The following is a 14433-nucleotide window of genomic DNA, read 5'->3' as shown; positions in this document are numbered from 1 at the left end:
TGAAGAACACCTTTGAATGCTTGAAAATTGAAAGAGAAAGAGATGAATGAGCAGGGATTAATGAAGGGGATAGTGGTGTATATATAGGGTGGGTTGAAAGGGTCAAGCATGGGGTGTGATATCAAGGTTTGCATGCAAGAGGGGTCAAGACAAGTCACAAAACAAAAAACAAAAAAAAGATAGGGCTGTTGGTCTGCTGCTGATCTGCACGTCGGTTCGCGTCCGGAAGTTCGTTTTTGATGTATCTTGAGCGTTTTAAGTCCGTTTTCGAATCCGTAAAAGGGGTTTTTCAAATTAGACAAGCGGGAATGTTTTAGTAACATAAAATCCAATATTTTATATATTTGAAATGTTCGGGATATAAATCGGGTTGGTTTACAACATAAAAACAAATACAAAATAAATACAATTTGACCCGAAATCGAGGGATGTCACAATTGAGTTATTAAAAATTGTTGAAAAGGGTATTTCCTAAGAATTTAAGTTAGTCATGCATGCAAGTATGAGGTTTCATTTAAAGTAAGTTAAAATGGAAAAGTTATATGTAATTTAGCAAACAAATGAAAGTTTAGAAAGAATATATATACAAACTTTGGATAGCCATGTTTTACTTCCGAAATTGCCGCTGTACAACGTGATCTCCAAATTCATTTCAATATTTTGACTCAAAAGTTTCCATGATATAGTTTCCAAAATTGTTTCAACCAATTCCACCGCAAGAAAAGGGATTGGAAGATATTTATTATTCAAGCTTAGATCTTATCTATTAGCCTAATAAAAAAATGTTGCGAGTTAATGTTCTACGGGAAAATATTGTAGTCACCAAACCACCATCGCACCACATTGCAACCATTAAAATCAGCCCTCTATTAATGGTCGTTCCTACTCCGCCGTCACTGCTATAACAACCGCTGCCGGAATCGTTGAAGAACCGCCACCACCGACGTATTTGTCGCCGGAGACAACCACCGCCGCCGCTTTGACAGCCAGTTCGGATCGCTGGGTGCCACCATCATCACGTCACGCTACAGCACAGTAGTTGGCTCCGCAACCATGTTATTAAACTGCCGCTATCCGTTCCTTTTGTCGTTCGGTGATACTAGCCCCGTTGCGAAACCGTGAGGGCGAACTACAGTTGCTATCTCACTCTTCAATTGTCCGACAATTTAGCCTCTGATGCGTTCGATTTTGCTTGGATATCTGGCTATTATACGTGTTATGGATGGCCTTTCATTTGCTTCGCTTCTTTTGATTAAGGTACGGTTTCTGTTTACTTTTAGTCATAGTATATTAACTCTATTCCGTTACTTCGTAGTACGGTTTCTGGTTTCTTTCACTCATAGTATTAATTATATTCCGTTACTTCGCAGTACGGATTCTGTTTTTGTTTCCTGTTAATATTAATTATATTCCGTTACTTTGTAGTACGGATTTTAGTTTTCTTCACTCATGGTACTGGTTCTATATTATATTCTATGTCCGTCACTTCGTAGTGCGGATTTTTGTTATTTTTCAGTTTCAGATTGAGTTCAGTTTATCCGTATGATATGTTTAATATTAAGTTTTTAACATGCAATAGGTTATATATATTTTGTATTCATTGTTGCATGTTCCTGTTCGAATTTAGTTATATGAATTTAGCTTCAGTACTCTGTTATCCGAGCATTTCTAACTTGTCGTTGGGGCGTCATCGACATGGCACTTATCGTGACAGTGCGTAATCAAAGTTCACGGCGTCTCTAGCTTGTGCTTGTATAGCACTCTGGCCCCTAGAGGCGTATAGATCGATCTTAGCTCCGACTCCTGAGATCTGACTTCTGAGAGATAGAACAATGCGTGTACGCCACACGTACCATCTCATAGGTGCATGGACTAGCTAGCTGTGTGCCCCTTTGTTTCTGGTTCTGGGTGCTTCTGTGTGACACGACCTATTTTATTATTATTACATCACGGTCGTGTAGTTTAGTATCTATATATGCTCTGTTTCTGATATGTTTTAATATGTTTATATATATGCATCTGATTACGTTATGACCATGTGTCGGATTATGGTTTTGATGATGTAAATCATTTGTTTCTGTTTCGGTGTGGATTTCGAGTTTGTGTTCGTTTTGGTGTCAATTCAGTCCTTTCTTCAGTTCAGTATATGTGGTGTTTTCTGTATGTCCGTCTTTACATTTACTATTGTTCTTTCCGTTACTGGGCAAATTTTTGGTTCTGCCGTATTTTCTTTTTTGTGTTTTTCTTATTTGTTAACAGGTGATATGGGAAATCAGGGGAATTAGTGGTGAGAGAGAGTAATAAAGTTCAAGATTTTAGAAGACTATAAATGTTTTTTTTTTTGGTTATTTGATGGAATCAAATTCGACTTAGGCTTTTATAAGTTATGTTTTGATATCTGTAAAGGTGACACGTTAGCCCGTTCCGGGTTGGGGTGTTACAACAAATGACAACAAAAATGAGAAAGGTGAGAAGAAATCTAATCAATTGATCTTAAATTTGAATGGTGAAGATTAATTTAAGAAAATAAATTGATGAGAAAGGCATAAGGGTAATAACAAACTTTTGTTGACTTTCTCTTTCCACATGCAAGACACGTGTCAATTCCCCCATCGTTTTAAAACATCAATAACTTTTTCATGCAACATTATTTTTTTAAAAAAATTCACCATAATAACAAACGTTTTTTTTATTTTTAATATGAATATCATATTGTTATATAAAAATAAAAACAAAAATTAGTGGGTTTTTTATATTGTGTTATTGGTTATTCATTATGATTTTTAATTGGGTTTTTCAATGCATTGTGTTATAGATTCCTTTGTTTGGTTGTTCATTACGGTCGTATAGAAAAATTTTGCCAAATGTTTGGGGTGCACTTTTATTTTCATGTATGTGGACCAGATGTTTATCGGTATGTTTTGACCAAATGTTTTCTTGTTTGGTTAATCATTGATTGATTATCGTGTATAGACTATTATAAAATGGAATATAATATAATCTTAAACGAATGTTCTCGGGGTACAACTATAAATCATTTAGCCGAGTATGTTATATACAATTTATTCTATTCAAAAATATCATATTTAGCCAAGTATGTTATGTACTTAATACATTAAAATGTAAGATATTAACGTATTAATATTTAAAATCATGTCCAAAAACTTATTTATATGCGCGTATAGATCTATACGGCCATATTAACGTACTAATATTTAAAATTGTGTCCAAAAAATTGTCTATACGCCCGATATGAGGCACTACAAACAATGACCGACAAGCTCCGACACAAACTGACATGATTCAGGTGCTATACGACCGTATAGCCTTATACGAGCCCGAGCCGTATAGAAAAAAAGATGGTGTGTGAAGATCCAAAATGGTCACAAATGGGAGGATCTTAACACTGCATTCTCGGGTTTAAAATACAAGGAAAAGCATTGATAAGATTGGATAGGGGAAGTAAGGAAAAGAAATTATCTATTTAAAAGACATTCTCGAGTTAAATAAAAGAATATAAAAGAAAGCGTTAATTACATTCTTGAGTTAGATAGGAAAAAAATTGTAACTTTACAATCATATTCTCATTATTGAGTTATACTGGAAGGAAAAAATAGGAAAAATTAGTAATATTGTACATGACTATATACTTTTTTTCAGAATCAAGCCAGATTTGGCTAAAAAATTTTGAAAGAAAAAAACCCTAACTTTTCTTTCTATTTTTTTTTCTTTTATTTTAATAAAAAAGCTCAAAGAAAAAAAGTTTTATTATTTTTTCTTTTTCAAACCCTTAAATAAATAAATAAATCATGCAGCCTAAAATGGAACCAAAGCGGACCATTGTTTTTGAAATCCGGTTCTACAGTTACTTAAAAACCCTAAGGAGAAGAGAAACGGGATAATCAAAATGGAACCTCCACGTCCTCCTAAGCGCAAGTCACCAGGACACCACGAAGAACCCTGGAACCTAACCAAGTGCCAAAAACCCACTCACAAATTCATCGTCCGCCTCGAGATTTCCTCGCCGGACTCCTTCTCCGTCAAGCCATTGCCCGTCGACGGCTACTCGTTTCCCGGTGAAGCCGATTGCTTCCAGAAGTTAACCCACTGCCTCCCTATTGTATGTTTTATTATTTATTAATTAATCCTCCTTACATTCTATTCTATTGATTATTATTGCCCTAATTCACCAGGTGGTTCCATCGCATTACACACAAACTCATGTCGGTGGAGAGGCATGCGTGTTCCATTTGAAAGATTATGACGCTGTTGTCAAAGCGTTAAAGACTGAGCGCATTGAGTATGAAGATATCCCTTACGTGACGCGCAGAGCTGTAAGCGTATTATCACGTGCTTATGTTGAGGGAAGATGGGAGCCCTGCAGGCCTGAACACTTGTCCGAACAGAAAGTAGACGAGTTAATGGGAGGACTTTCAAAGTCTCTCTTGGAGGTGATGCTTCCCTTCCAAATTGAAGGTGTCAAGTTTGGATTGCGTAGGGGCGGTAGGTGTCTCATTGCTGATGAAATGGGCCTCGGAAAAACACTTCAGGTAATAATAATTGTAATCAGATGATAACTAGTATACATTGACTTAGTTGTTTGCTTGATTTTAGGCCATTGCAATTGCAAGCTGTTTCATGAATGAAGGCCCAATTCTAGTCGTGTGCCCGGCTATTTTGAGATATACATGGGCAGAAGAGTTGGAGCATTGGCTTCCATCTTGTTTGCCTTCTGATATTCATCTAGGTATCTTTCTCAACTAGGGGTTATCCTGTTATTTTATTTTAATTAATAGCGTTGCAGTTGAAACTAGCATACAGATGATGAAATATTTTAAATTCGACTGTGAGCTGTTTTTTTTTTAAAGTTAACCGTGATGTTCGGTATCGAGGAATGCATCATGAGAGGCGCAACTGGTTCGAAGTGTACTTGCTCCTCCTTACACTATGTATAATAGTACCTGAGTCTTGATGATCTAAGAAAGTGACAAATAATATATGGAAATAGGGTATATAACTAGTTTTTGGATTGTATATTGATGATGATTTTGTTGGTTGGTTTTTCTTGTCTTAATGTAAGTGTCTGTTCTTTAGGAGTTTAGGGTAATACTATCTCTTCAGCATGTGCATGTTTTACCTGATGCAAATACACATTTTATTTGTCATCTCAGCTTGTTTCAAATAGTATCATTGGCATAAATTACAATTGGTAAATGTAAGAACTATATCTTTTTGAGCAACTTATAATAGCTGATGCTTTGTTTCTGTAATTGCATTGTCTTCCAGTTTTTGGTCATGTAAATAATCCTGAAAACTTAGCAAGGTCTCCAAAAGTCGTTGTCATATCTTATACAATGCTGCATCATTTGAAGAAGAGCATTTTAAAGCAAAAGTGGGCTGTATTGATTGTTGATGAATCACATCACGTGCGCTGTACGAAACGAAAATCATCTGAAGCAGGAGAGGTATAGTGTGTAATTATATTGGCAATTCACTTAACCTTAATTTTTTTAATATATTTGTATACTTGTTGACTCCCTATTTGACGTCTGAGCTGCATATTTGTCTAATCCTTAAATTTGAAGCACTGTTTTATTCTTAATAATGCATATTTTTTGCTTTTTAATTTCTATAGCCCGAATATATTAGATGGCAAAACTGGTTGATCATTCCATTCAATAGTAATTACAATATATAGAGATGAACCGGGCTCATGGCCCGATACTAATAAACACTAAATAGTATAACAATACTATATTATCCGATACTCGCCCAGTCAAAATGGTAGAGAATCGAACACGCGCGATTGAGGGGCTGAATCTGACACGGCCAGCTTGTAACACTATTGATCTTTTTAAAAAAAATATCATCAAAATTGTTGGAGTTACGTGACTGTAGTTCATTGGTTCATAGTTCCCAGAATGATTTAGACCATTGCTAGAGGTAAGGTAACTCGACAACCGGCGAACGTAGTCGTGTGGCGGTGTGTCGAGGCTAGCAGCCATTGGATAGATCTAAAAAAGAAAAAAAAAGAACAGAACAAAAAAAGAAAAAAACAAAAGCATGGCCGGGGACTGTGGTCAAACGGCGTCTCTTAGATCCGTAGATCAAGAGATGAGATCCGTAGATCTTAAAAGAAATAATCAAACTGTAGTTTGAGATCGGTGTGTGGACCGTGGTCCTAGGTGCGACTAAAACACCGTTAAAATAAGAAATAAGAAACAAAAATAATAAAAAGAAGCAGGAACGAACCAAGAGAATGGGCTCGGTTCGTCTCTATGTATTGTAATTATCATATTGTCCAATAGAATATACCATCTTGAATATGAAGCACTGTTTGAAGTTTGTGCATTAGTTGGTTAGAAATGAAAAAAATAATAACAATATGTGCATTAACCAAGTACAATATTTCCTATTTGTTTTTTGTGGCCACTAACCACTTAGCATATCTGATATCAAAATTCTAATCTACACTGTCACAATAGCACACAGTTTACTTTGTGGCTATTACTTGCTGTAATGTTCATGATTCATGAAACTCAAGTGTTCTGCCAACGTTTTGTCTTTTCTTAATCTCTTTTTTAGAGTATGGATTTTTCTCTACATAAAGTAGTAGGGTTAGTGTGACTTGCAACAACTCAAAAACTAGTTTTTGAATGCAATACTATTACATCTAGTATTGGACTGTGCTTTTCATCTTGCACCAAGCTGCCTGCTAGATTGCATGCAATCATCGTATTAATTTTACATCCTCTTATCTGTTGAATTTCTTGACATGCTTTAGGTAATTAGGTTTGAATGGTCAATCCAAGTTAGCTTTCATTATTATTCTTTTGATTTCCTTATGTTCATTCCTTTTATTTACAGACACAAGCTGTACTTGATGTTTCCCCAAAGATCAATCATGTAATCTTACTCTCAGGGACTCCTTCTTTGTCAAGGTTGTGGCAAAGAAAATGTTACATTTCTTGGAATTTACTGCCATGTAATGCCATAATGCATGTGCCCTAATTTTTTTGGTCTCGTATTTCTCCTAGGTGCTAATAGGCCGTATGACATTTTTCACCAAATAAACATATTATGGTAAATTTTGTTTCCTGCTTTCTATTTTGTTAGTAATCACATCACATTTGCAATTTTCTTGATAAATGCTGCTTTTGTAGGCCTGGTCTGCTTGGAAAAGATAAGCTTGCATTTGCAAAAACCTACTGTTCTATGAGCACCGTCCGCACTTATCAAGGGATTGTCTATCAGGTAGCATTTGTTTATCCTAAATATGTGCGCGCATAAACATATGTGCGTGCTTAGACAAGTATATGATATATTATACGCACATTTTATGATGTGTTGAACAGAACTCATATCTTCTATATTCTTGGTATTGTTTCATTCCTTTAGGATTTCTCAAAGGGCATTCGATTGGAGGAACTGAATGTGTTACTGAAGCAGACTGTTATGGTTAGTTCTTGATGCCTGTGTATTTCTTTATCGTTTGTTTGACTTATAACTTATATTGTTGGAATACTCCTTTTCCATAAACCATGCTCTACCCCAAAAAATGTTCAATATAAATCTGCAAGGACTAGGTGTCTAGGTCTAACATTCTAAACGTGATAAAAAATATGGAAGATGATTGTCTATCTACTTTTTGGGAAAGTAAGTATTTTATGACATCCATTTGTTTAAGGTTATACCTTGAAAGATAAGTCTTTTCTGGGACAGAATTACAGAAAAACTTGGGAAGAAGCTGAATATATTATGACATCAAATTTAAGGGTAAATCGTCGCAGAGAAGCTTTTTTTTAGAAGGAATATGAAGTGGTACTTTTGGGATGGAGGGAATAGTATATAAAATGGGCTTGATTCATGAATATTATTGTTTGCTTATCATCCTTTTTAGTTAATATCTTGAATTTATATCATATAGATAAGACGATTGAAGGATCATGTTTTGAAGCAATTACCACCCATACGAAGGCAAATTATCAGCTTGGTTCTCAAGAAATCAGATCTTGATTCTGCAGTAGCAATTTGCAGTATGGCAAACGATGATCCTTCTGCAGCAAATGAGGCTGAAGATGGTTCATCAGATGATCTTAATCAACATGATGAAAAAAGTAAGATTTCAGCATTCCATTTGCTTGTGTATGTATACAGTAAACAGATTTTCATCATTCTGTCCATGTTTTCATATTAGAACTTGCTCAACTTGTAAACTGCTTGGACTCTAAAAGGTTGCTTCAAAATATTGGCTCCATTGATAATTTTACGGCTTCAATCGAGCCAAAATTCTTGCCTCTACACTGCTAACAAGCATTAATATTGAATAGACGTGTGGGTGAAATCCTGTTTTTTATTACATATTTACAGAAGGGTTCCTTCTAAATATTTCCTGAGCGCATGCAAATCTCTTGCAATATCTAATTCCTACTTATTCTGTTATTTTTCTTGCTTTTAGGTGATGATGCGTGCAGCTCTTCAAGGCCATCCAATCAAGTTATCGGTCTGGCAAAACTAGCAGGATTCAAAGAGTGGCTACTTATGCATCCAATGATGGCTGAGTATGATGATGATGAAAAGTTTGACTCGAGTCAAAGTTCTCATAAAATGATAATTTTTGTTCATTATCATAAGGTTACTGATAGATTACAGGTAATGAAGTTCTCCTTTTGCTGTTTCATTCACCATTTGCATATTAGTAAGAAACAACATATTGGCATCTTTCAGACCAATCAAACTTGATTCTAGCGCCATCCTCTTTACCTGTTTTTTTGTACGTTTGCAGTAAAATATGAATCAATTTGTTATGCACTTTTCATAATGCCATATAATTCAACAGGAGTTCCGATGTGAAAAGGGGATAAAGTTTGTACGCATTGATGGGCGTGATGCATCTGCCAGAGATAGACAACACTCAATCAATTCTTTCCAACATTCAAAAGAGGCATGCTAAGTGCTTTCTCAGTACACTACTTGAATATCCTTATAATAGATTTCAGCATCTAGCTGACTGTTGTAACTTCATTAAGTTTCCTACATAATTTTTGTATTGTCAGGTTAAAATTGCATTAGTTGGGATACTTGCTGGGAGCAGTGGACTTGACTTGTCAGCTGCACAAAATGTGGTTTTTTTAGAATTACCTGAGAAAATATCCGACTTTCAACAGGTTTTATCTTGCTGGGTCTTATGTTATTAACACATGTTTTAAGCATAGTTACCTAAATCGCGGTTCGCTTCGGTACGGGAACGAAATACGGGTACGCAATTCGCTCAAGGTGGCGTATTCGGTACGAAGGGGGTTAGGTTCATTTCGGCATGGTTTTGAAAAAACGTTCGAGACGCACGCCTCGAGGCGGTTTGGAGGAAAAACGTGTATGAGGCGCCGCCTCTGCACCTTATTTGACACGCACGCCTCGTTTATGTGAGGCGGACGCCTCACCATCGAGGCGGTACGGAGGACCGAGGCGCACGCCTGTTTATAAACTGTTTTTGTTGCTGTTTGCCTGTTTATAACTGTCTTTTTGTTGCTGTTTTACCTGTTTATAATTTTTTGTTGCTGTTTATAAGCTTAATTTGATATAATTTTTATGCTTATTTTTGTTTAGCTGTTTCAGTTTGCTGTATGATCGGTTTTCAGTTTTCAGTTTCAGTTTGATCAGTTTGCTGTTTGCTGTTTGCCACTTTATTGTTGCTGTTTTAGTTTTTGATTGTTTGTCGTTTCAATTAGTTTAATGTTTGCTGTTGAATGTTTGCTATTTCAATTAGTTTTAGGGGATGTCTAGTAAAAATGCAAGGAAAGATCCAGCTTGGAAGTATGGGGTAGAACATCAAGTACTTTGATTACAAACTTTGTATGTTTTTATGTGTTTGATGAATTAGACTTTGTGTTTGGTTTTATGACTATTGAATCTATGAACTTTTTCAGTTTTTGTAAGATATATAATTTTTATATTTATTTTTCTAATTCCGCCTCGGTCTTACACCTTGTTTCGCCTCGAAGCTCGTTTCTGTAATTTTAAACCTTGCATTTCGGTACTAACCGGTACGGTGTACCATAGAATCTGGTTCGGTGCACCCAAGTTAAAACAAAAATTACCAAAAAGGCAAAAACATAATTACCAAAACATTAATTCCATAACAGATAATCAAATGCCATATCCAAAACTAAAATTCCATAACATATTATCCAAAAGAGATTATCCATAATTCCATAACAGATTATAAACTTATATTATCATACATAATTCCATAATTAACTAATTCCATTATTTATATAATATTTATTTTCCAGTTAAATAATTCCAATTTATATAATATTTATTTAATTAAATAATTCCATTATCCTAATCGATCGGAACACTAAACAATCGATCCAATTGCGTTTCGGCACACTCCGATACAATATGGTAATCGCACCTTCTGTAGCGTATTTGGTAACTATGGTTTTAAGATTATTATCTTAAAGTCCCTTATGTTCCTTCTTTAGTGTCCAAAAAAATAAAGGGTATTGCTTTCTTGGACTTTAATGCATTAAGTTAGCTTTTTAGCCGTGATATTACCAATTTACCATACAATATATATGATTATTGATGGTGTGGTTGCTTGATGCTTTTTGTGAACATTGTAGGCTGAAAGCCGAGCTCATAGACGTGGTCAAACTAACTCAGTAAACGTTTATATATTTTGTGCCAAGGTATGCATATTGCTAACTCATCTGCTATACAATTCTGGCCCATGTATGATTTTCTTTCTTTTTTTAGCTGTCATGACTTTTGATGATTTGTTTCCAGGATACCTCGGATGAATCACACTGGAAAAGATTGAATAGAAGTTTGCATCGCACTTCATCAACTGTAGATGGGAAGTATGACTCGTTGAAAGAGATTATGGTATATATCTTTATCAGCTTTTTGTAGTTTACTTTTTTTTTAATGATATATCATTTAATTTACCTTAATTTTCGTTTAAGGTTTGTTTTAGATCTGTCCAAGGGATATAAGTGCAATAAACTTAATATTTGCAGGTTGAAGATGTTTCTTTACTTAAAACCATTGAAGAAAAAGATAAAGAAGAGAACTTAACATTTGAGGAGGGAAGTGAAAATGAATGTTCTGAAACCGAGCCCGTGGTATGTTCTCAATATGCATCTGGTGAAGAGATGCAGCCAGTAGTTAATGAGACCACTACTTCAAAAAGTGAAGATGAAGCATTTGGTCCATTTCTTAAGTACCGCTACAAGAAAACCGTACGAACTTCAAACTTCTTTTTGATGTTTTTATGTGATTACTTTGATCTGAATGCATCAATGTTTTTGCTGATTGACAGGCTAGTATAGTTCCAAAAGTACATAATGAAGAAAATATGACATCCAATGGGACAATGGAAGTATATACTCATGAAACTAAGAGGAATAATATAATAATTTCAAGCACTTCAGTTGATGTTGACAAGTTGAATGTCATTGAAATCCCAAGTGATCCAGAACCTATTAATCCAGTTGAAGCTGACTCAGATTGTATCCCAGCAAATTCTCTCCGGTTTGAGGTATGTTTTAATACACATTTACATGTATGTCTTAGGTGTTTTTTTTCTAGGATGGGATAATAGTGGTAAAATTTATCAGTGGTTCTAAAGAAAGTTTAACTATCGGAATTCAATCAATCTTTTTAAGGATGAAACAACCTAAAAAAAAGGTTTAGGATGACACCTACAAAATGATTAAGGGACTTAATTGATAAAATGGTGAAAGATGGTTGGTTAAACTCAACATAAACCCTGCGCATATATATTCACACACACACACACACATGCACATAGTGGCGCGCTCTTTTCAAAACCAGTAGTATGTTGAGAACCACGAGAACCGCACAAGACATTTGCATTTCGCTTCAATGAAAAATGTAAAAGGGACAATAATTTTTTGTTTATCTCTCTTCACTCTTAGATCTTATCTTCTCTCCTGAATATCTTTTTTATAAAAATTGTGCACATATGCATATAATGTATGTGTGTGTATATAGAGATATAGATAGATGGATAAAATACTATCAGTTTAGTTAACATAAACCTGAGAAATATTGAAATCTGCATGCATTTTACTATTTTAGTCTGTTTATATAATAAACAGTACAAGAGTTGATATGGTTCTCACAGTTCTCAACATATTATTGGTATATGTGTGTGTGTGTGTGTGTCCATGTGCATGTGCATGTGCATGTGCATGTGCATATGTGCGTATATGTTTGGATAAGTCAGAAAATTGGTTAAGAGGCCAAACTGTTAAAAAAAGTTCAAGGTTAAACTGCCAAAATGTTGAAGTTAGTTGGATTTTACACCATTATTAACTCTTTTTTTACTATTTTAGTCTGTTTATATAATAAATATATAATAAATAGTACAAGAGTTGATATGGTTCTCACACTTCTCAACATATTATTGGTATATATATATGTGTGTGTGTGTGTGTTGTGTGCATATTTGTGTATAGGTTTGGATAAGTCAGAAAATTGGTTTAAGAGACTAAATCGTTAAAAAAAGTGCAAGGTTAAACTGCTAAAATGTTGAAAGTTGGTTGGATTTTACACCATTATTAACCTTCTTTTCTACGGTTACAATCATGTTGGTGTGGCGGGTGTGCACAAATGTTATTGCAGTTATTCTTGAAACAATCGGGCCCACTACACTCAAACCTGTGCAACATATTGTTCATCACATTTGATTGTTTGCCAATTTGGACTATTTTTTCAGGTCAGCAAATACACAGGTAGAATCCACTTGTATTCATGTATACATGGAGTGGAAACAAGGCCTACCCCATTGTTCAAAAATTTCCGGCCCGAAGAACTCGAGACAAAAGATCCATCAATTGATGACAAAAAATTTGCCTCTAAATCTATCAATGATGATTCTATATACAGGCCCGCTCTTTTAAGTTTCGTTAAAGAATGGAACAGTCTGAGGCCCGTTGAGCAAAATAAACTATACAACAAGCCTCTTCAACTTCCTTTGGCTGTGGAGCTGTGTCTGAATGAAAGCCAAAACCATGATAAAGATGTATGTCTCAGACTTTGTCATTCTTTTTGACACGGCAAGATGGGACCCGCTAACAATTTATTATTAAACAGGGCTTGCTAAAAGGTGGAAGTAAGAAGCGTGATACATCACTAGATGATATAAGCCACCCCCTCCCTTCAGATGCTGTATGGAAGAATGTTTCCATCTTTCATGGTAAAAAAGAAAGACAATACATGCAGGGTTGGTCTTTGACTGGTCAACCACTTTGTAAACTGTGTCAAAAGAATTGCACGTAAGTCGAGTGAAGTTAACATATATAGGTGGCAAAATGGGTGGGTTGAAATGGGTTCGGGTGAAAATGGGTAATTTAATAAGACGGGTCAGAACTCGTCGCATTTGGCCTGAAGTAATTTTTTGTTACTTTTAATTTTAATATTATTAAAATACAAATCTGTTTTTAACCTTTTTGGCAGTTTCTAAGTAAACTTTTTCATAATCTCAGGAAAAATAGCGCCAAGGAGCCTGAATTCTTTGAGGATTTATTTTGTGATTTGGAGTGTTATGAAGAATATCGCTTAAGAACTAGTAATAGATACCTACGCACGGTCAGTGATTTAATATTGTGTGTGTGTGTGTGTATATGATTATATTCTTTTTGGTAGGATTATATTTGTTATTAGTTTTGAGATTTAACATAGGTTTTGCAGGGGCTTGCTCAAATTGAACATGGCATATGCACAAATTGTCATCTTGATTGTCGAAAACTTGTGAAAAATATAAAACCTTTATCACTTGAGAAGCGTAGAGAATTTGTTATTAAAGAAGCCCCAAAGTTGGTAGCACGTAAAAATTTGTGAGTTTTACATCAAGTCTCATGTCTGCTTATATTTTGCCTTATGGTTTAAATCTAATAATATTATTGATAATTCTTTTTTCTTGATTTCTCTAGACTTGAAAAGCTCATCAGTGATCCAACAGAGGGCAATGCGTGGCATGCAGATCACATTGTACCAGTATATCGTGGGGGAGGTCTCCTTTTAATTTTTAATTCTTAATTTAGTATAATATTGTACTGTTGTATTTTATATGGATTTAAATTAATGCAAGCATCTTGACCTTGTTTACTTATGAATGGTCCATGACTCCATTCTTGCTTTAAGGTTACCCTACCCTACATATTTTGTCGTCTTATGTTATTAACTTTTATCAATATGATCCATGTTGCAGGTGAATGTAGGCTAGAAAACATGAGGACACTATGTATTGCATGTCATGCAGAGGTAACAGCAGCTCAATGTGCTGAAAGACGCTTAGAACGAGCCAAGGCTAAGAAACAACTTAACCGCTTGCTTGCCAACCTTAAATCCGTTCAGGACAACCAAAAGGTTTTAAAAATAATGTTTTTTTTGCATACTTGA

At 35.1% G+C, this 14433-nt stretch overlaps 1 protein-coding gene across 1 annotated transcript; it reads left to right on the top strand.

The window, feature by feature from the left end:
- The first annotated feature begins 3907 nt into the window (after positions 1–3907).
- Positions 3908–14433, top strand: LOC143628281 (uncharacterized). The gene is made up of 22 exons (XM_077097915.1): positions 3908–4120; positions 4194–4550; positions 4615–4747; positions 5287–5465; positions 6868–6941; positions 7048–7083; positions 7164–7254; positions 7399–7458; positions 7928–8117; positions 8459–8652; positions 8840–8944; positions 9057–9167; positions 10629–10694; positions 10792–10890; positions 11025–11246; positions 11327–11545; positions 12749–13054; positions 13126–13307; positions 13518–13620; positions 13723–13868; positions 13965–14044; positions 14243–14433. The coding sequence occupies exons 1-22, from the start codon at positions 3908–3910 to the stop codon at positions 14431–14433; spliced, it is 3357 nt and encodes a 1118-aa protein (XP_076954030.1).

This window comes from Bidens hawaiensis, unplaced genomic scaffold, assembly GCF_021521415.1.
Source record: "Bidens hawaiensis isolate Kalapana, Puna unplaced genomic scaffold, B.hawaiensis_p1.1 tig00004864_1, whole genome shotgun sequence".
NCBI classification, from domain to species: Eukaryota; Viridiplantae; Streptophyta; class Magnoliopsida; order Asterales; family Asteraceae; genus Bidens; species Bidens hawaiensis.
This window is presented reverse-complemented; position numbering and strand designations above follow the sequence as displayed.